The sequence below is a fragment of the Epinephelus fuscoguttatus genome, linkage group LG16, assembly GCF_011397635.1.
Source record: "Epinephelus fuscoguttatus linkage group LG16, E.fuscoguttatus.final_Chr_v1".
NCBI classification, from domain to species: domain Eukaryota; kingdom Metazoa; phylum Chordata; class Actinopteri; order Perciformes; family Serranidae; genus Epinephelus; species Epinephelus fuscoguttatus.
Window position 1 is genome coordinate 25,122,178 of NC_064767.1, and position 20,794 is coordinate 25,142,971.

The following is a 20,794-nucleotide window of genomic DNA, read 5'->3' on the forward strand; positions in this document are numbered from 1 at the left end:
TACTCTCACACTAACTTTATTTTGCCTCCGCCACCCCCTCAGTGCACTCTTAATGTTATACACACGTGCACGCATACACACGTGCACTTCGAGGTGTCTGGTGTACCACACAGCCGCACATAAAGAACAGTCTGAGAGTGAAATTTACCACAGGCTTCGTAGAGCTCCGTCAGGTGCACTTCAAAGAGGAGCAGTGATCCTGAGATCAGGCAGTTGAATTTTCATGAGCAGTCAGCTAACTGACACACTTAACACCTCGCTATTCTTTCACGGGGGAATATGCAGCACCAGACCACTTACCTAATGACTTACGTTATTACTGTTACGTTTGGTTTTGTAGTAGTGTGTCTATTTACACAAATTTAACTTGTGCTTGAAATGTGCAACTGGGTGTCAACTTTCACCTCGTAAAAAAATGGCACACAACAAGGTGCAGGAATGTACATGTCTGACATATATGCTGTCAGGATATTAAGCGCTTTTTATATCTGGGATGATGCCTGTCGTTAGGGGCCCTTTTGAATCTGGCTCATGACTTCTAGTACATCATTTGTCATACGCCCCTTTCCTCATATGTTCTAGTATTCAAGAAGTATATCCTGTATATAGTCTACACGTTTCCCTAGAGATGAAGCAAGAGAGGAAGAGGTAATTTCTCCCTGCAGAGGGGTTCATAAGTTATACCTTTCACTTTAAGCTGTACAGTAGTATTTTTTATTTTTGCTGGTTAATAGGGATTCTGACCCAAAGCATTTACTTCAGGAGCCACCAGGGATACACAAAGATATCTAGCAGGCAAATCTCCAAAGTACTGCAAAATGATCCCTCCATTTATCTTTTAATTTCAAAAGCCGTTTCCCCCCTTTCCCTTGTCTCCCTGTTTTTTCGTTGTTCCAGCTTTTCTTGCTCCTGTGGTGTCCTACATTTTGTCTCTCACCTCAAGCACAGGCTGTCGTCCTCAGTGAACCTGAGCGAGGTCTGAGGCAGCTCTCTTTAATGAGCGGGCAGGGCGTGGACCACATGTCCACACGCATGTACAGCTCATTAGAGGTCTGGTTTTGAAGGGGAGTATCTTAGTGAACTACATGTTAACTGAGGTGGTGACAGAGGGATTGAGATAGGTGCCCTAACTGCTCTTGGTCACTCTAACCACAATGGCTCCTTAATGTGAGTCTGAATTGCTCAAAAATAATAACTTAAACATGGTGCATAGCTGTGATTGTTCCCCACACATGTGAGACATACAGCATTTCCCCTCTTTTGTTTCCTCTTAGGATAATTTTTTATTATGCTTTAACTAGACAATGTATTTTTTTCAGTGCAAAAAAAAGACACAAAGCCCATACTCTATAAAAGCCATAATTTAATGTACTTGGCTTTTAATTTGTTAAATCAGACATTTTTATGGCATTATCAAGCTCTGATCCAGCCTGTTGCATTGTACAGCAGCCCCCTCTCAGGTCATTGTCTGTGTATGTCATGATAACATATGAGAGATGATGTAACAGCATGTGCTGTGGGCCCTGATTGATGGCATGTTCTCATGGCTTGTTTCAGCATTCGTGTGCAGATTCCAGTTTGAGTTGCCGCGCCTGCCTGTTGGTTCTGATGGCAAAACAAACGGTGGTGCAGTAATTGCTCAGATGTCACAGCCCTAGCTTGATGACAAATTAGTGCAGCACTACTAGCACAGCTCCAGTTGTAGCTCAGACCAAAGCTCCTTTGACTCTGAAAGGTGCCCTTTGTCTTGACTATAAAGAATTGATTCGGGTTTATTGGCTGTATCTGTTGCACCTTTAGTCTACATGACTAAGGTCCAGCAGGCAGAGATATCATCTTTTATTGTTTTACCTCGTTTACATTCTTTGTTGTGTCAGGAGATTCTTGTCAAATGACCTTTTTATTCCTATTCTGTTTGTGTGAAATCTTTAAAACATTCCACTGGGCTTGAAAAATGTACAGCATTGTACATATTTTTTTAGTGGGAAGATAAAGACATGGGAATAAAAGCCTGCCATTATCAGTTTCCTGTTTTCTGTGCAGTTAAATGCAGTCTGATACAGCCAGTCACAAAGCATTTACAAGCCTGAGCTTACCTAATTCTGATGCACCGCTATGAGCTCCATCTACCTGAACGGTTAGACACAGAAGATCTGACTCGGTGATAAACATAATGCTCCATGCAAATGCAATCCCATCGGAAGTGTCCCCGTTTTCAGGTGAACGCTTAGCATGACAACAAATACAGAACATGGGCAGTGTTTTCCACAGCTGTAACTCATTTGATTTGTCCTACTGAAAGCAGTATAGATTTACCTATCAAACTCTTTTGTTATGTAAATACATATGCATGCTAATGATAATAGGGTCTGTCTGTCACTTGATAACCTTATCTACCAATTAGTAGTGCCACAGTGGTGTGGAAGAGATCACTGACACTGCTTGTGCCCCCAGGGGCAGCCTGCCTGGCATACTATTGACAACTTTGTGCCTAAACTCTGAATTGTCTTCATGATATTTGCTTTGAAAACTGATTGACACATTATATTGGAGCACTTTAAATGTATGTGAGTGTGTTTTTGTTGTGAGGCAGTTTTTAAAATGTAATGACCACACTGATGTTTTAATGAAAAAGTTTTGACATTCACCAAACTGTTAATTAGTTTCTCATATGGAAATTAGATGTAACGAGACAGAGGGATTCTTGCTATTACAGCTGCACTTATTCAAGATACTCTTTCATTATGGAGATTGGATAATGACAAAGATACGGCTGTCTCTAATTTTTTGCAAGATTGTTGCCAATTACAGCAGCACTCCTGTTTGATTTCCAGACAGTGCGGCATGCAGTGCCCCCCGACACTTATTGTAGCTCCTTTTTTGTCTTTAGAGATATGTTTTGATCAGTATTTCGAAAATAAATACTTCAGGAGCATCCTTCTATAGTGTTCTTAACAGAATTTAATATGCCGCTAATGCTGCATTGATATAGCTATGAAACAAGAGATTAAAGATAAGTTTCATACACAAATGGAGTTGATTAGTGAGACAAACAGTAATTAAAAATGATCAAGTTGGCAAATTGGTCAGTTGATACTTTCTCTGCACTATATGATAATGATTCTCATCCATGTTTAAATAGTATTTTAATGACGCTACCGCTCAATTTTTGTAAGGGGCTGCTGCTGTCTGTCACTTCTGCGCCTTAGCTCTTCAGCACTTGGCATCTCAAAGGTCACAGCACTTCTTCTGTCTGGTTTACAGTGTCTGCAGTTATAAACTGGTAATTGATATGAGGGATTTTCCATAAAAATACCTACAGTAGATTTTTGTATATCATCAGTTTTCTAAGTTATGCACAGGATACCAAATGCTGCAATGTGTATGCTCATGCAGTCATTTTTAATTTGCTTAAGAGAGGCATATCCATCATCTGCCCACTTTTATTCTAATCACAGGCTGCAACAGGGGCCTTAATCAGCATTTTACTCTACACCTGCAATCAAGGCAGCAGTTTAGATTTATCACTCTCCATCTCACTTTTCACACACAATCCCAGGAGATGCTTCTTGATGGAATCATTCTCTCTGACCATTATCACCATTGCCTCTTAAATTCAGGCTGTCTCCTTCTTTACTTGACACTGAAGCTAAGAGTCAAAATGGAAGTCTCAACTATTTACACCTCACCCAGCCAAAGTACACTGTGCATGTGTTGTGAAGGCTTCCAATAGGGAGCAAGATGGCAGGGCAATGGGAACGACATTTGGTGCCACAGTTCCTCACGCATAGGTGCAGTGTGACAAAGATAACTGAGGCTTGAGCCATGCAAGCCCTGCTTATGAAAACACTGTCCTCAGGGGGTGAAATATCACATGGACAACTGCTGTCTGACATATCCTGCTCATTCATTTTTTTATAGCAAGTCAGTTATGCACCTGAATTATTAGATTGCCTGAAACTTTTGCATTAAACAGCAATACAAGTGACAAAGAATCAATCTTTTACTTTGGAGGTGAGATATGCTACTGTTTGTCTCACTTTCTTACTCTACTCCTTGCTCAGGTTGTGTACAAAAACAACGATGTGAGACTTGAGCTGTCCAGAATGGCCAAGCAGGGTGATCCCAAGATGAAGGTCCATGGCACTGTGGCCTTCAAGTGCGAGAATGTGGCCACTCTCGACCCCATCACGTTCGAGACGCCAGAGTCGTTTATCATCCTCAACAAGTGGAACGCCAAGAAGACAGGCTCCATCTCCTTTGACTTCCGTACCACAGAGCCCAACGGCCTTCTCCTCTTCAGCCATGGCAAGCCCAAGCAGCAGCCGAAGGATTCCAAGAGTCCCCAGACTCTCAAGGTGGACTTCTTTGCCATCGAGATGCTGGATGGCCATCTGTACCTGCTGCTGGACATGGGCTCAGGAACCACAAAGACCAAGGCAGTCAATAAGAAAGTCAATGATGGCGAGTGGTACCATGTGGACTTCCAGCGGGATGGTAGATCAGGTAACTTCTCAGTTCATTAACATTTACAATCTTTAGGTTAAGAACATGAAAGTGTGGGCTCTTGCTGCTACAGCTGTGGTGGCCCTGACAGTTTGCACATGGAAATAGACAAAACATTAGCAAATTAAGAAAAATATTACAAGAAAAAAACTAAATAAATTTGAGACAACACGTGCAGTGAAACAAAATGTGCTACAAATACAGACAATGCAACCAAATACAGAAACCTGCTGAAGTTATTTGCCCATCAATGGTGTTTGGAAAGTAATCCAATGATTTCAATTTATTTCAATTAGAAAAAATCTGACTGATTGATTCAGATATTGTTGCAGATAGCTGCTATACACCTAATTTCTGAATTTTCTGCTGCATATGCATTGTCTGATTGGCAAAGATGGTCTCTTGATTTGATTGTGTTTTGGCTATCTGCATGTGTTCTCTTTAGCTGCAGTGTGTTAGGGCCCCAGGGCCACTGCATACATAAATGTTTGCATGTTGGTATGAATGATGATGAACTTGTCTGTAGTGTGAATAACGATTATAGACTTGTACATACAATACAACACTCAGCAGAGACCTAGAGTACGAGCTCTGCTGTGCACCGTCTAGATGAATTATTTAACTGCAACAAAAATACTACTGCAGGGTCACAGTTAAGTTTTCTGTAAAAGAAAATATCCATTTCTGTACCGAGGCTGATACATCTCCACTGAAAATAAGATTTATTTGCACTATTTGCTTTTTGTAAACGATTAAACAGTTCCAGTCATTTAATAAAAAAAAATGTTTTGATGGCAGTAGTGTATAGTGTAACCTGTGTGTCATATGTTGTGATTTCCAGACGTATATTTGCCACAAAATAACTTTGCCCCGACTCCTGTTGTGTCCTCTAAGCCCCGGGTCGCTCTGCTCTGGTCCCTGTTGATTTGCTTATCTAAGCAGCAATTTGTTAGTGTGTGCTTGGAGCCAAGGCCCTGCAATGTCATGCTGCAAATTAGATATACCCCTTGACCATGTTTTCCACTCCATCTCAAGAGGTGGAAATTAGATTAACTGTTTCATTACCCCCCCAAAGCAACACTGGGCTGTGTTCTAAATTGAGCTGTATACATTGTTAGAATAGCTATAGAGCCCATTCATGTGCTCCTTTTATAATTCTACCTTCACTTGCATAAATCATCGCTGGTTTCATATACAAAAAAAATCTGCTCCAATGCTCTCATTAAGGTGGCTTAATACAGTCATGTACAGTAATATACAGTGCTGAGGGGCTTGGGTTCAACTTAAAATTAGACAAAAAAAGCTGTGGCTGATTTCTCAACATAAATCTACAACATTTAGTTATGGTAGACCAAACTATAACAAACACTGTCTAAATTAGATTGTGTTAATGATCTGTCGAGTAACCTCCCATCATCCACCCCCACACACTAAAACACGCACACACACAAAAGCTATCGAACATCTTTTTTTTTTTTTTTTTTTTTTTTTTTAGTGGAGCTCGCTCTACTCGCTGTTCTCTCTGTCTACCCTGCCCAAGTTTCCATGGAAACAGGAGGTGGTCTCTCCCAGGACTGAGACAGTTGCTGCACAGTGCTGTGCTGAGCTGTGCACTAATGACATTTCAGAATAACTTTTCTTCCTTTCCTCAAGACTTAGGCGTCAACACTTACATACTGGAGTGTTAAGGGGACATAAAAGGGTCTTTGTAATGTGATGACTTCCCATGTGAGCAGAGTAACAAAATGGTTAGAGTGCGGCACAGTGCACTCACAAACTGTTTAAAGTTACAAAGCAGTTTTCAAATTTACCAGCACCGTTTTATCTTTGCGCACCCTTAAAATTTAAGCCCATTATATTCTGCAAGTATGCAGTCTTCCCAAATCTAAAATCTTGCATCTCGAGATTTCCATGAACTGCACAAAGCACTATTGTGTGCAGTGTGTAATGATGTGTGCATGGCACCTCAAATGGAGGCATTAGAATTTTTGCAGTTCCTTTGTACTGGAAAGGCCCCATGCGATTTCCATTCCCACAGGATACATGTAATTTTAATGGTGCATTAAATAGCAGATTTGTGCAAATCGAGTAATATAAAAACTTTCTAATAGCTTTTCCAAATGCAGATTTTTATATTTATTTTTTTCTGTGAGTTATTGCTACATATTGATGTTTGGGAAAAACTGAGCAGGCTCAAAGCTTTATGAAGTAAAGACATACTTCATTTGTGGATATAGACTTAAAAAAGCTTAAGTATGCCTTTGTGAGAGCCTGAATGAACATAACCAATACTGGTTAAGATATTAATCAATGTTAATAGTCCACATGTGAAGCTCAGTAGGTGATTATACACCCCAGCGCCCTTTTGTTATGCTTTTTAATAATTTGTAGAATTAAGGTAATTTTAAAACACAAGAAAAGTATTCACTAGTCCCCCGAGAGCATGAGTCACGAAACATACGGTACGCTCTGCTTTTCATCTGTGTGTCAGATGTTTTATTAATACACACCACCGAGCACATCACTCAAAACAAAAGTGCAACTCAACAGCCAGACGTAATTGTCTGCAGCCGGGTCCTCCATGTGCAACACTTCCTGCAGCTGTGACAATGGCGGATAATGATCCCTGCCCTATTTAGTTTAGCCGGTTCTTCCTGCAGGAAGCAACCCTGTAAATGGACTCTCGCGCTCAGACAGCATCTTCTAACCTCAATGCATTAGAGACGCTAAGAGACACTCTACTTTTAAGTGAGGGCTTCTGGGCCGGGAGTGCCGTGGGTCACTCATCAGAGACATTACACGGACATTGCTCTGTTGAAGCCCCACTTCCTGCCAGGGCACGCACACCACTGCTTCACTCACAAACATCTACACACTTACAGCACACAAATAGACACATGCACATACGTACACATACAGACAACACATCCCCCATCCCCACAGCCCACTCGCAAGCTCCTCTCTCTACAGAGAATCCAATCACATAGAGAGATTTGGCCGTATCGCCCTAACTGGATTGTAGTAATCCCCTGTCTAACATGTTTTGGGGATGTGTGAGTGGGGTTAGGGGACATCATGCCAAGTTGAGCCTGGCTGCTGATGCAGAAAGTGTGTGAGAGATCTGAGCTGTCCTTTGGACCCCTGCCTTCAGGTTTGATGATGGAGTACCACTTACGGCTCAGGCTGCAGAGAAAGAGAAGGAGAGACAGAAATGTGGTCAACGAGCTTTAAAGTTTGCTGGAATGCTGATCTTCGTCATCATTATCCATCCTCAATTATTGCCTGCATCATCATTTTGTTTAACACACCCCAATATTGTACATCCTGTACTTGCTGCTCAAAGTATTATTTGCTGCTGCTGTTCTCTCATCTGCTTTCTTATCTGTCATCGTATACCCCTCCCTCATCTTCTCTCCAGACATCTTTATCTCCATGTTCCCATCTTGTTCTGTATCCATCTCCTCCTCTTTTATGCTCAGTAGCTTTCGCAGAGACACATCCCCTTCCCCTCTTGGCTATGAATACTGTTCCAAACATAGGCTGTCCTGCAATGTGTGTATGTGTGATATGTTCCCCATGCTGCTAGCCTGGTGATGGCACATGTCCCCATGGGATTGTGTAGTGCCTTCCGACTTAACATAGCTTGACTGTGTTTACACACTTCCTTACAGGACTGTGACAAGTGAGCAGAACACTCTGAGCAGATGCCTGAAAGATGCTGACATCCTTCTCTTGTCTCCCACTTACATCAATTTAGACAGACATGCTTACTGTAGACTTACAGCATCCTTGTTTGCTGTTTATGACTGTAATAAGACTTAGGTACTGTACAGATACCATGGGATTTAAAGAAGCCCTTAGATGATGACTGCTCAAGTATTTACTTTGTAACTGTGTAATTCAAAGTAATGTAACAAACCAAAGGTATCTTGTACTGCAGCTACCTGTCATATGGTGAGATCCAACATAACTGTGGTCTAGATACTTTCATCACAATTCACGCTGACCACACCGATGCTTATTCTTCAGCTGGGCACCTGCTCTACTCCGAGAAAAGTTTCCTCGCTAATGAGTTTGATGTACTGAGCTCGTTAGCGATAACCTGAAGGGAGCTGTTCTGGCTGCATGACGGGTGGCCCTTGCCAAGTGTGCAAAGCTTGGAAGTCACAACAGCTGTGGCTGGAGAGAGCAGGGGCAGTGGGTGGCGGCAGGAAAGTGCTGGAACAGATGCCGGGGGCCAAGACCCCGAGAAAAGAGCTGGAACATGTTAGTGGGACCAGGTTAATCATTGTGCACTAGGTCCTTAGCTGTCTCGCTCAAGCACTTTTGCAAGAAGGCTGGCTCACCTTGGCCATAAAACACGTGCATAACCAAAATTATTATGAGCTTAAATAGGGATTTAATTCTTATTTTCCTTTTGTGGCAGCCTTTCCTCAGGTTCACAGATCCAAAGGCAAAGAAAAACAATGACATTGTGCTTTCACTGAAACCAATACACATATATTTATCATACGTATAATTAATTGTGATATGTACATTCATGCATGCTAATGGTAGCTGTAATGAAATGTGAAAGGCCCCATTTAATGTCTAATGCGTCTCTAAAATGTACCAGGCAGCCCTGCTGAAAATTTATGTGTGGCTTAGGGCTTGTTTCTCAACATAAACACTTTGACTAGAAAAGTAACTTAAAAGCTGTGCTCTTCTTCCTCATACAAACAGTTAGGTCTCTGCCATTTAGCCCGAGGCAATCAGCTAATAGCTCCTTCATATCTGCCATGGCATGCATCTGCCACTCAAAATGCAAATTATGACTTTATGGCAATTCTATTTTTGAGCATCCTTAGCCTACTATTTCTCTGCCACTCTCCCCAGGCAGTGGCCTGTGCGGATCCTCAGCGGCACGGTATATAGATTACTGGACGAGGATGCGGGCAGTGGAGGCAGCCACCATTAATTAAAGATCCACAATGGCTCCTGCACTGAGAGTAACAGATCCATATACAAATTAATCACCCGGTCTGAGTTCCACAGTAAGGCCTTCCTTTCCACAGCTTTACAGTCCAGTCATGTCCGCCGTTGTTTACCGTGCTCCAGATCGAGAATTAAACCTGAATGAGAGCGATAAATCACAGTGGGGAAACACACAAACTCTCATTGCAGGTTTATGTGTTAGAGAGGCAAACAGAAGGAGAGACAGGGTGAAAAAAACAGCCTGCAGTCCGTTAATCAAGTTCAAAAAGATGGCTATGATGTTTTTTGTTTTTTTATTTGTTTGGTCGGCTGAGATGATAGAGGAGGCAACGATTTTTCTTCTCCTCTCCTTTCTTTTTTATGACCACTGCTTTATAGATAAAGGAGATTTATTATGGGAAATCCAAGGAAAATGGAGAGGATACTCTTAGGGATCCTAGATTAGGCTACTAATAGACTAGCTGTCCCGTGATTAATGTGTCTTATCAACACTCATCAGTCATTCTAAATGAAGAAAATCCTGACCTTGTCCAGATGGATAACACTAATTAAGCAAATTTCTTCATCAAACCATCTTTAAATGGGTCTTCTCTGCATGTTTGTGTTACTGCAGGGCAGATAGTGTTGTTAAGCATCTACAGTCACCTGTAGGTACAAAAATGTGTCTGTCTGGTGAATAACCTCAGAGTTGTTCAAAAAAGGAAAACGAAAAAAAAAAAACCCAAAAAACCCATCTCCCACTGTTTCTTATTTTTTAGGTACTATCTCTATCAACACACTCCGTACTGCCTACACAGCCCCTGGAGAAAGTGAGATCCTAGACTTGGATGACAACCTCTACCTTGGGGGTCTGCCAGAGAACAAAATGGGGCTGGTGTTCCCCACTGAGGTGTGGACAGCACTACTCAACTACGGCTACGTGGGCTGCATCCGGGATCTATTCATTGACGGACAGAGCAAGGATGTCCGGCGCCTGGCTGAGGTCCAGAAGGCTGCTGGGGTCAAGCCCTCCTGCTCAAAGGAGCCTCCTAAACAGTGTTTGAGCAACCCTTGCCAAAATAATGGGGTCTGTAGAGAGGGCTGGAACCGCTACGTGTGTGACTGCTCCGGGACTGGATACCTGGGACGCTCTTGCGAAAGAGGTAGGACTTTGTTTTTGTCTCATTTTGTCTGCGCACCTGTTTGGAAGCACGTCATTTCTGTCTGGCAGGCACATTCTGAATTTGCCAGTGTGAAATGTTGATGATGCTACACAGTGACACACTTCTACCTCACTATGCATTGTCTTGAGGTAAGCATGGGGTTGTGGAAATGTGAATATAGTTGACATCAAAGACAACCAGAAAAAGACTTATTTTTAATTATACACTTTAGATTTAGTATTCTTCGTCTGAGAGAGACCTCCTTTTAAGTTCAGGTTGAGCAGCATCACCAGACAAAAGCCTGCAGGTGGTCTTTTTATCTGCGCTGATGGTTGAACATCAGCAGCTCTCAAACAGCAAACTGAAAGTAATACCAGACAGGAAAGAAAGTGTGCAGGTGGAGACAGACAGCCACAGAGAGGCAGACAGAATGAGTCAGGGTACATAGAGTGTTGACTGCCTGATGTTCGACTATGTTGAGTGGCAGGTGACTGATGCACCACTGAGACGCTGCTGGTCACGTCCACCATGCACACTAGCCTGTAAATTGGCTGTCTTCTGCTAACCATTTGGCTCATCAAACCACTCGCTCATGACCAGACCTGGTGCAGAATACTTATCCCTCTCTCCTCCAGAGAAGAGAAATAGGAGAAGTGAGTGTCACACAGTGAACTCTTATAGCTCCATGTGTTAGCTGGAGCAGACGTAAACCTGACTCTGCAGTGGTTTATTACACGGAAAGCACAGTTTTTATAGGCGCTCATAATAAAATAAAATCTCAAATTCCTCAGTAGTGTTTCATGTTGGGAGAGTTATAGCTTATGGCATTATAACCAATATTTGTTTATCTGTTTGTCTATAGTCAGAGTTGCATTTGCTTGAAGTTACCCCCGAGGCCAGCTTGATAAACTGGCCTTAGCGCTCCACTGCAGATCCTTTTTACTGTATTTGTATTTTGTCGTAACCGTATCTGTAATGTAGCTAAATTTAATAACCAGTCGTAAAGGAATTTCTGTGGTCACTAATGTGTGGCTCAACGTGGTCCCGTTTCTCTGCCTGTCCAGCATTAGCTTGTTGGCCTTTTTGACCAGAGGATTGCCCTTTGACCTGTTTGATTAAAATCTAGCTGGATTAAAACAGCAACCAGCTGTGTGAGGAAGCCAAATCCTTCACTTGCTAATATGGTCTGCTCTAAGGCAATTATATTCTGACTAAAATTGGGATTTCAGGCTTATTTACATAATCAGACTGAGTGAATAAATATGTTGGATGTATATTTTATTCACCAAAGAGATTTATATTAATAGCCTAGGATTTGGGTGTAATGAAAATCAGTTGAGAATATTACCTATTACCAAATATTACCTCCGACTGATACAATGTTTACAATATGTGGAAGTCCCTAAAGACAGGATTGCACTCAAGTGGCAAAACTTTTATGTTGCAGCTATATGCATTGAGTTTTCATCATGGTGTCTCAAAGGGCGGTGGCAGCAAATAAGCAAAAAACTGTTAACATATGCATAATCAAGGCAAATGTCAAAAAGAGCCCAAGCATGTCACACTGTTATCACAGCGTGATGCATCTGCACAGGAGCGACAGCAGGAACAGGTTCTCTCATCGGGGAAAAAAATTAACTCCAGTTGGAATGTAACACCTCCCACGCAGCTACATGTGTCATCTGTACATATGCTCGTGCTTCTTCTCTGTGCTCAAGTCACTCACCTTATCAAATGGTGTTGCCTAAATATCCCGTAATTAGGATGTAGAACATGTCTGGCTGGGTTGCTAATGATACGGCTGGATGCTCATAGAAATCTGCTGAGTCAAATGGAAGCAAAATAAAACAAAGATTTCCTGTTTGCTGTTATGAATGCACTTAATTTAGTCTCAACTGTCTTATGACATGTAACAAGTCTTGTGAATGCAGTGAAGTTAAGACAAGAAATTAATATATAATTCTAGAGAAGAAAGGCTGAAAGAGTGCACAAAGTATATCTCCTCCATCTTTGATGAATGTGTCAGTTAGGCTTGGCTCTCATTCTCCACACGTGCACTTCCATTCGAGCTAATGAGTTGACAGGAATTAGGGCATAGTACATGAGGGAGGTGGAGTGGGCATGGGATACAGATCGTTTCACTCCAGTAAGATAATGACTTATCCGGAGAGTGTTCTTGGATTCAAAAGATATTCATCTGAAAACAAAAGCAGAAAACATGCAGCTCTGTGTTTGAAACTACTTCACAGGAAGTGCTAGATGCCAAAAAGGGTCTCTGCCACTATGACCCCCTCTCCTCCCTCCTACTTGAGCGTCTTCTGGCGTCTCGACTTCTCTGACCAACTCACTTGGTTTCTGGCTGTCTCGGCTCTATGTATGAGACTGGCATCGGCGAGAGTGTGAGTGGGAGCAGTGGTATGGAGGATGGGCCCTGGCATGCTGCCAGCTGTTTTGATGGCTCCAGATTGCCTCTGCGCTGGTAGGATGAAGCAGGCACCAGCAGGCCGAGGAGCTGTCAAAAGAATTACCCCAGCTCTCACTTATCCATGCATGGTGTACCACCCGGTGGCAAAATACAGCTACTGCATATGGCGGAGGAGGAGGACAACAACGAGTGGAAGGAACAGGAGGTGGAGCTTCCGAAGAGAACCACAGAGCTATTCGCCCTATTTTGAGAGATTTTAATTAAGCAGACAAAGCAATTTCCCCCCTTGCATCCCAAATGTCTTCCCCTTCATTGTTCCTCCAGTTGCTAATTAGCCCAAATATTAGTCTTGCAGTGTGAAGCTAAGGCAGCCACCCAGATGGTGTAGTAGGTACGTTGCAGCACATACACGTATTCCCTAACGAGATATGACATGCTGGATTCCAGCACTGACAGCACCTGCATTATTTCACACGGACACTGGCTGCAGATGGATGTTTACTTACCTGCGATGAATAAAGAAAGGTGGTAGAGATCGATACACAGGTATACTCACTGTACAGCACATCTGCTGGACACATATTCACATCCTGCTGACACTCAGATGTTAGCAGAGGCTTTGCTCAGTGCTTTATCCTGCTTAGTTTATGAGCTTTGAATGTTCATTATTTAGTTGTTAAATACAGTAAGTCATTACTTTGGAAAACATCTTTAACAAGAAGCATGAATCCATGATATTGCAATATATCAGCCAGGATCTTCAATTTGTGGCGGCTCTCATGCTCCGAAACATAGTCCACAATAGCAATATCTACAACACTTAGATAGAAAACATAATACCAATTTTTGAATTAGTATAACTATAGAAAAACTGGTTCTTTGAGCACATTTATTGCTTTTCAGAGCATAAAGCCATTTGCCATTGGCCCGGAGCTAAAGCCAAGAGGTGCAGAATGTTATTGCATAATTGTGAAATGCCCTCAGAGTGGAATATGGCTGAGTTTTAGCGTTGAAACACATTTTAGCCATGCCCTTTGACAGCACACTGTGTGTTAGTCACCATTCACCACACTTGAATTTAGTCACAAATTAGAGCAAACTGGTTGTCTCATGCCTTTAGCGATGTACACAGATGCGCAGAAAATGGGTTGAAAAACATGGAAAATGGGACTGTAAGCACTGGCGGTTGATTTTCTGGGAATATAAGCATGTGTTGTGGAATAGAGGTTTGGCTAGGAGTCAAATAGACAGTCAAATTTATATAAGTACACAAACCTGAAGGAAATATTCAATGAGTCTCACATTCCTTGTCAAAGACATGTGTTTAAACTTTACATTACAGCTTTTGATGTTTGGTTTCTACAGCTGTATATATTAGGTCTTGTTCAGAGACTTTGAAAGCACAGCATGGACCAAAGACTGAAGATGAACTTGTAAATCATTAAACTTAGTGGTAATTCTCCTTTAATAGTCTCAATGGGCTGAAAGACCTTATTCGCACATAGTAAATCTTTGCCATCTTGGCTGTTGCGTGTATTCCTGACAGCACAAAGCTGAAGCTGCAGATTCCACCACTCTGAACGGACACACTGATCCATTTTCTATCTCTGCTCTCATTTTGTAGCTTTAATGAAGTCACCGTGTGGTCACAGTGCAGCAGATGTGAATTTGACCTACAATGATGCTGTTTCTTTCTCTACAGAGAATAGTTTCCCTGTCTCTGGAAATCCACTCAGCTGGCAGGTTGTTTTCACATATTTAATAGCAGTGAGTCTATTATGTGGATTGTGTACACTAAGATACTCAAAGAAGGCTGTGGTGAAGAAGACATGAGCAGCTTTGAATTATTTATGATATCTCAGAGCCATGAAAACATTTTCCAAAAGCCTTTGGCAGGTGTTTTCCAGCAAATTTTGAATTGGATTGAGCCTGGCGCCCTGATACTGTGGGACATCACAATCCTGTGACATGCAGCTGACAGCTCTCCCTTCCTGCAGTCTGTTCTCCTTTGGGGGGAGAGATGGAGGAAGAACTGTGTGTCTGGCTGCCATTACTCCCCCTTGTTAGTAGCACAGCCTAATTTGTTAGTTCTCTGAAAGTGGGTCCCCCCCCCCACCCCAATCACTCCTTGTTTTCTTGTGAAAATCAGAAAACAATGTTGTATCGTGCTTTACAAGACAGAAAATGAATGCTTGGTTTAGTTTTGGTATGCTCCATCTCCCCTCTGACAGCCTCCTGTTGGGTCGGCACAGACAGAAGCTCCAGCTTCAGTCCTCTCAATTTATTTTGATATTAAACATGGGAGTGCCATTAAAAATGACTGGGCTTCGAGGATTGGATTTTTGACAGGTGCTCACTTTGCATTAGGTAATGATTCCCTCACATGTCATTCTCCATATTTTCATATCTGTCTGGACTTTTCTTATTTATGGCATTTTAGACAACCTTTTATATGAATTTCAGCAGAGGTGACATCTTGGATGAAATGCAATATTTACTCCAGTTGTGATTAATTTGATCTGTTCACTCTGGAAAAAAATCAAGATTATTCATATGAGTAAAATGTTCTTTATTAATATGAGATGGGTACATCACATCGTTCTTTTTTTTCCTCACCCTGATTCTTAGCTGTTTTTTTATACTAATGGCAGTCCATTGAGCAAACTCCCTGCCTTTTTACAGCTGGCAATGAACAAACCAGTGTTGACACAATGTTACCCTTTTAAAGAAGAGAAGAACACATTTTCATCATTATTAGAACATTTGCTTGATGTCTCTGCTTTTGTTTCCTTTTTACCTTGAGCATATTTTTTCACAAGTATAATGGATCCAATTTCAGACCGAAGCATTCTAAGAGAGGTAGGGTTTATGTTGGAGCAATGGGGCAGTGACGGTTTGTGTATTCATGCCGAACCGTCACGGTATGGGGGTCACTGTATGGTGTACGCAGCTGCATGCTGAATGTGTGGTACGTAGATCAATGCGCATGATGCAGAACCAAAGTTTACACGTGCTGGTTCTGCCCAGAAACTTTTAGTTGTAGGTTTTTAGCAACGGGTGCTGAGGTTAGCACAGTAAGCTGATTGGCATGCAAGTCGGTCACACTATGGTGAACGCAAATTAAACGCAAGACCTGCCTGCAGGTTCCCACTCAGCAACATCAACTGAGAGAGTTTTGTGTACAAGGCCACGGCGGTGTGTTGGTGTCGCTACGTTGTTGTAGGGTATGTGAATGGAAACATGCGATCCACATTCGTAAGCATCACCCAGATGTGACAGTCTACTGGAGGAGGAAAGAGCAACCCAAATTTTGTGTTTTCAGTTTCATACCATAAGAAATGCTTTTCAGTTTTATATCCTGTTGTGATCTTTTGCCTTTTGGGAAAGTGTTTGTTCGGAGTCCGTACAGTGTAATACAGAAGAGTTTGAAAGGTTCCTTATTTTTGTAATGTAAATAGTTTACCAAAGTTGCCAGGGGGTAAAATGCTACCTCAGTCCCCAGCAAGAGGATTTTGTCTGTCTTGCACTGCTGTCTGTTCAAAATCAATGAAAACAAACGCATCTTTTTACACTTGTTTACCGACCTTTCACGGAACCGTGAATCCTGAAGCTTGCTAGTGTAAACATACACATGAACAGCAGACACTTACTTTTAATATGTTTGCAGTATTAAGCATGATAACTTATCGAGAATAAGTCATGAACTTAATGCATCTAGAAAATGCTCTCATCAGGTCTTAGTGCTAGCTAATATTACGGTGACAAACATTTTTCAAGTATTAGGAGGTTGCTCCATTTTTCCTGGCATCTGCTAACAGTGTCTAAATGCAGCTCTTTGCTTTAGCTGCCTGGCAGGAAGCAGACAGTTTAGCAGTGAGAACTCGTTTGTCACACGCCCCTGTCATCTGCAGCATACCCCAGGAGGGCGTGGAGAAATTGGATTTGGGTGAGGAATGTGACGGAGTCATCCCAGGGGATGGATGTGACATTGGCTCTGTGTGACGAGGAAGTGGTGATGAGGTGGTGTGTGTACATTGGTACCCTGTTGCCCCCACCACTCTCCATCTCCCGTCCCTCCAACTTGGCTTCTATCTGTCTCAGCACTGCAGCTGCAGTAATGGCTTTGTTATTGGGTTACGGTTTAGTTACACTACCGGAAATGCTGTTACAACCCCCTGCCAGCGTTAAACAATCTCCCCTGCATTTCTCCAGACGGCTGCCTAATGCTTTGAGTAAATGCAGTCACCCTGAGCAGAAGCTCAATATTCAAGGTCCACAAACTATTACACTTCTGTAGCCGTTTGTGCCGTTTTTCCTTAGTCAATATCAATTTGTCCTTTTGTAGCTTGTCACTGTTACATTACAAAAATTGTGGACAGAAGGCTCACTCTCTACATGGAGTTACCTATATTTCCTTTCCAGTAAGATTTTTTAGTACTTTCCAAGAATGTATCTGCTTCCATACTGCCATAGTATTGTCACTGATGGAGGCCACCATCTAATTTTGCACAGAGAAGACTGTACAGGACAGGACTCAGACTGTGTGAAGGGAGTTTGGGTAGCTGTCAGCCATAGTAGACGGTGAAATGTGATGCTAGACTGGTCTTTACGTACTGCTCTTGGGTGATATATCTGTGTACATGCGACTTAGGGGTCATTTACTCATTGAGTTTAAGGTTGACCCACTGGTGTTGTATTGTATTTTGTAACTTTAGTAGCCTAGTTTATGGATGGCAGTCAGAATGACCTGGGGATGTCTTCTGTCAGTGAGACACAGTAGTCTTTACTAACAATCCTGCAAAGCACATGACTGAGAAAACATCCAGAGACACCCCTGGAAGCCGGTTGTTGTCCCTGTGTTCGTAAGTTTCATGGTTTAATCATTCCTGTATGAACGGACTGGATGTCAAGTCAGTGCAGGTTGCTAGGCTTGCATACTGCAAAGCTTGTATTTCAGCATCTGCTAAATGATTAAAGACAACCTACTTTTATTTAGAATTAAATGATAAAAAATGAACTTCTCTTTGGCAATAAAAGGTTTCTCAATATCTTCCCTTAAGATATAATCTTTCCCAATGTGCAAATGGGCCCATAATAGTTTTTCTCACTATGTTTGGTGACCTCCAAATCACAAACACAGCTTATGTTTGAATATGTATTAAATATTTAATATCTCTACCCGCAATGTATGTCTTTTATCAAGATTGAAAGTCACAACATTAAATTGTATCCAAAAACAGGACATCATTGAAACCTGAGCCGACAGCTTCGGTCATTGGTTTACCGTAAAACCGCTACACTCCATTTTGCCGATCGCTTATCTTGTTTCCCTTCTCATTCTCTCTGCAGAGGCAACCGTCCTCAGCTATGACGGCAGTAAGTTTATGAAGGTCCAGCTGCCAGTGGTGATGCACACAGAAGCCGAGGATGTGTCCCTGCGCTTCCGCTCCCAGCGAGCCTATGGCATCCTAATAGCCACTACATCCAGGGACTCTGCTGACACCCTGCGTCTAGAGCTGGAGAGCGGCCGCGTCCGCCTGACTGTAAACTTAGGTAACGCCTCGGACATGCGTCGACTGCAGCAGCAAAGTCATGTCCCACACACACACACACACACACACACACACACTCTGACACACACACACACACACACACAGACATCACATATGTATTATGAATAGAAGGAGAAGATGTAAAGACTTTCAATGGTAAGAGTCTGCGGCTCTCCGCTCACTGCCAGTTGAGCACACAGCTGCCGTTGCCCAGCAGGGAATGCTCGCTGCCCAATCCATCAGCTAACCCCAGATCAACTTCCATACATGTGTATTACCCCAAAGGGAATTGCCCTTATAGTACACATTGTGTTATTTCCTGGTGGTGTTTCCTTTCAAGTACATCAAGTAATCATTCACATGAGGAAGCTAACAATTCCTCTGAAGATGATTGTGTCTGTATTATCACAACTCCTCTTCTCTAGAGGGTTACCTAATATGATGCAGCCCTGAGTTGTTGGTTGTGGCCAATTAATGGCCAGCAATTATTTGTTCACCTACACACCTGATTGCTCATTAATCCGCAACTGTGTCCTAAATGAGCACAGAAAAAGACATGACCCTTCCCCCTCACCTACAGCAAAAAGGAAATTGAGGACAAAATGAAAGACTCTGTGTGAGTGTGTGTATGTGTGCTTATTTGCTCAGGAAGGAATCCAATGATGCCTGTGAAAAGTTTGATATCTCTCAAACAGAGCAATGCTGCACAAATGATAGCCATCTATTTCTCCTTTCCACTGGCTAAACAGAAATGGGCTCCCTAAGCGGAGCCGTTTAGTGGTGCATACAAAGTAGACAGTCTGTGTCTGCTGTCAACCACAAGGAAGCATGCGTCCCACCACGGAAGACAACAGCGCCACACATTGACAGGGCTGACATGTCCGATCATTGCGACTACAAAAAGATGCCCTCTGATGAAAACAACAGGTCACCGTGTTTTGTTTTCTCTTGAATTATCTTTGACACATTTTAGAGTTTTTGAGTTTGTTCCCGGCCATCGGCCCTCGAAGCCTGTCTTCCCCCATCCCTCCTTCAGAAAGCAGAGCATTCCCTGTAAGGGTAGGCTAGTGTCGGTCTCTGGCTGTTTGCGACCACTTTTCTGCTGTGGTTGACAACACACGACAGGCAGGGCCAAATGGGAAGGAGGGGAGGGAGTTCGATCTGGGTCACCTTTCTCAGAGCACGACATGAGCTAAGCCTCAGGAAACCGAGAGGTAGAAAAAAAGATACAAAAATAGAGGCAGTCGATATGGCATTGCTGTGTGCTAGAAGATTAGTTTGTTATTGCATCGACAGTAAAGTCAACCAGAGCTTTTGTGGTAGACTCAAAACAATCTTTAGAAGTTACCAGCAAAACAAAAAGTGCTGCATCTAGTAGTGTTGACTGGTAGAATGTGTATTTAGACATTTTACTTTAAGTAGAAGTAGCAATACCAAAATTTAAAATACTCCATGTCAGGTCCTTCATTCAGCATATGGCCACATAATAAAAGATTCATTATGGATAACTATAGTTGATGCATTCATTTGTAGTTGTGTTTCAGTGCCACATCTGGTTGAGAAAAAGCTTGTCCTTTTCCAGATCCGTTACTTGAGTAAAAGTAGCAATACCACAGTGTATAAATACTCTGTTACAAGTAAAAATGTTGCCTTGAAATATGTATCTAGTATCAAAAGTCAAAAGTGTCACTGTACAGGATGGACCCCTGCTCAGAGCATTAGGCTGATGATTCCCACTGATGCATTAACAAGTGAGTAGTATTTTAATGCTGGTTAAGGCGGAGTTAATTTTACCTACTTTTATATATTGTTAGGTAGTAAGATAACAACAATAAAACAGACTAGCTTCCTCCTGGCCCTGTCTGACCCTGACCAAAATCTGATGCTCTCATACTGAATAGAAGATCCTTTTAAACAGAAATCTCCCAGCTTGCAACATGTTAAACATTTTGTTTGGCTACATGGAAAACCAAAGCAAACAAAGTCAATAAACTCAACCTCAGCTCTGCTAACTTTCTGTTCTACATCGCTGGAACACAATTCCTGTAAACCATAGCTGTGCTCCTCTGGCACGATGACACTGCAGTGCTTTTTACCAGCTCACTGCGGCTCGAGGCCATGGGTGAGAGCATCAGAGGACGGACAGTGTCCGTGTGTGTGTCCCCAGAGGGGTGGACTGTATGCTTTAATGATGT

General features: G+C 42.3%; 1 protein-coding gene across 15 annotated transcripts in view; it reads left to right on the forward strand.

The window, feature by feature from the left end:
• Positions 1-20,794, forward strand: part of LOC125903859 (neurexin-1a) — a 403,149-nt gene that overhangs the window by 230,138 nt on the left and 152,217 nt on the right. For all 15 annotated transcript variants that reach the window (XM_049601023.1, XM_049601022.1, XM_049601027.1 and 12 more), the window contains 3 exons: positions 4,065-4,506; positions 10,239-10,622; positions 18,397-18,600. In XM_049601023.1, coding sequence (XP_049456980.1) covers positions 4,065-4,506; positions 10,239-10,622; positions 18,397-18,600 — 1,030 coding nt within the window. The remainder of the gene's footprint in view (positions 1-4,064; positions 4,507-10,238; positions 10,623-18,396; positions 18,601-20,794) is intronic.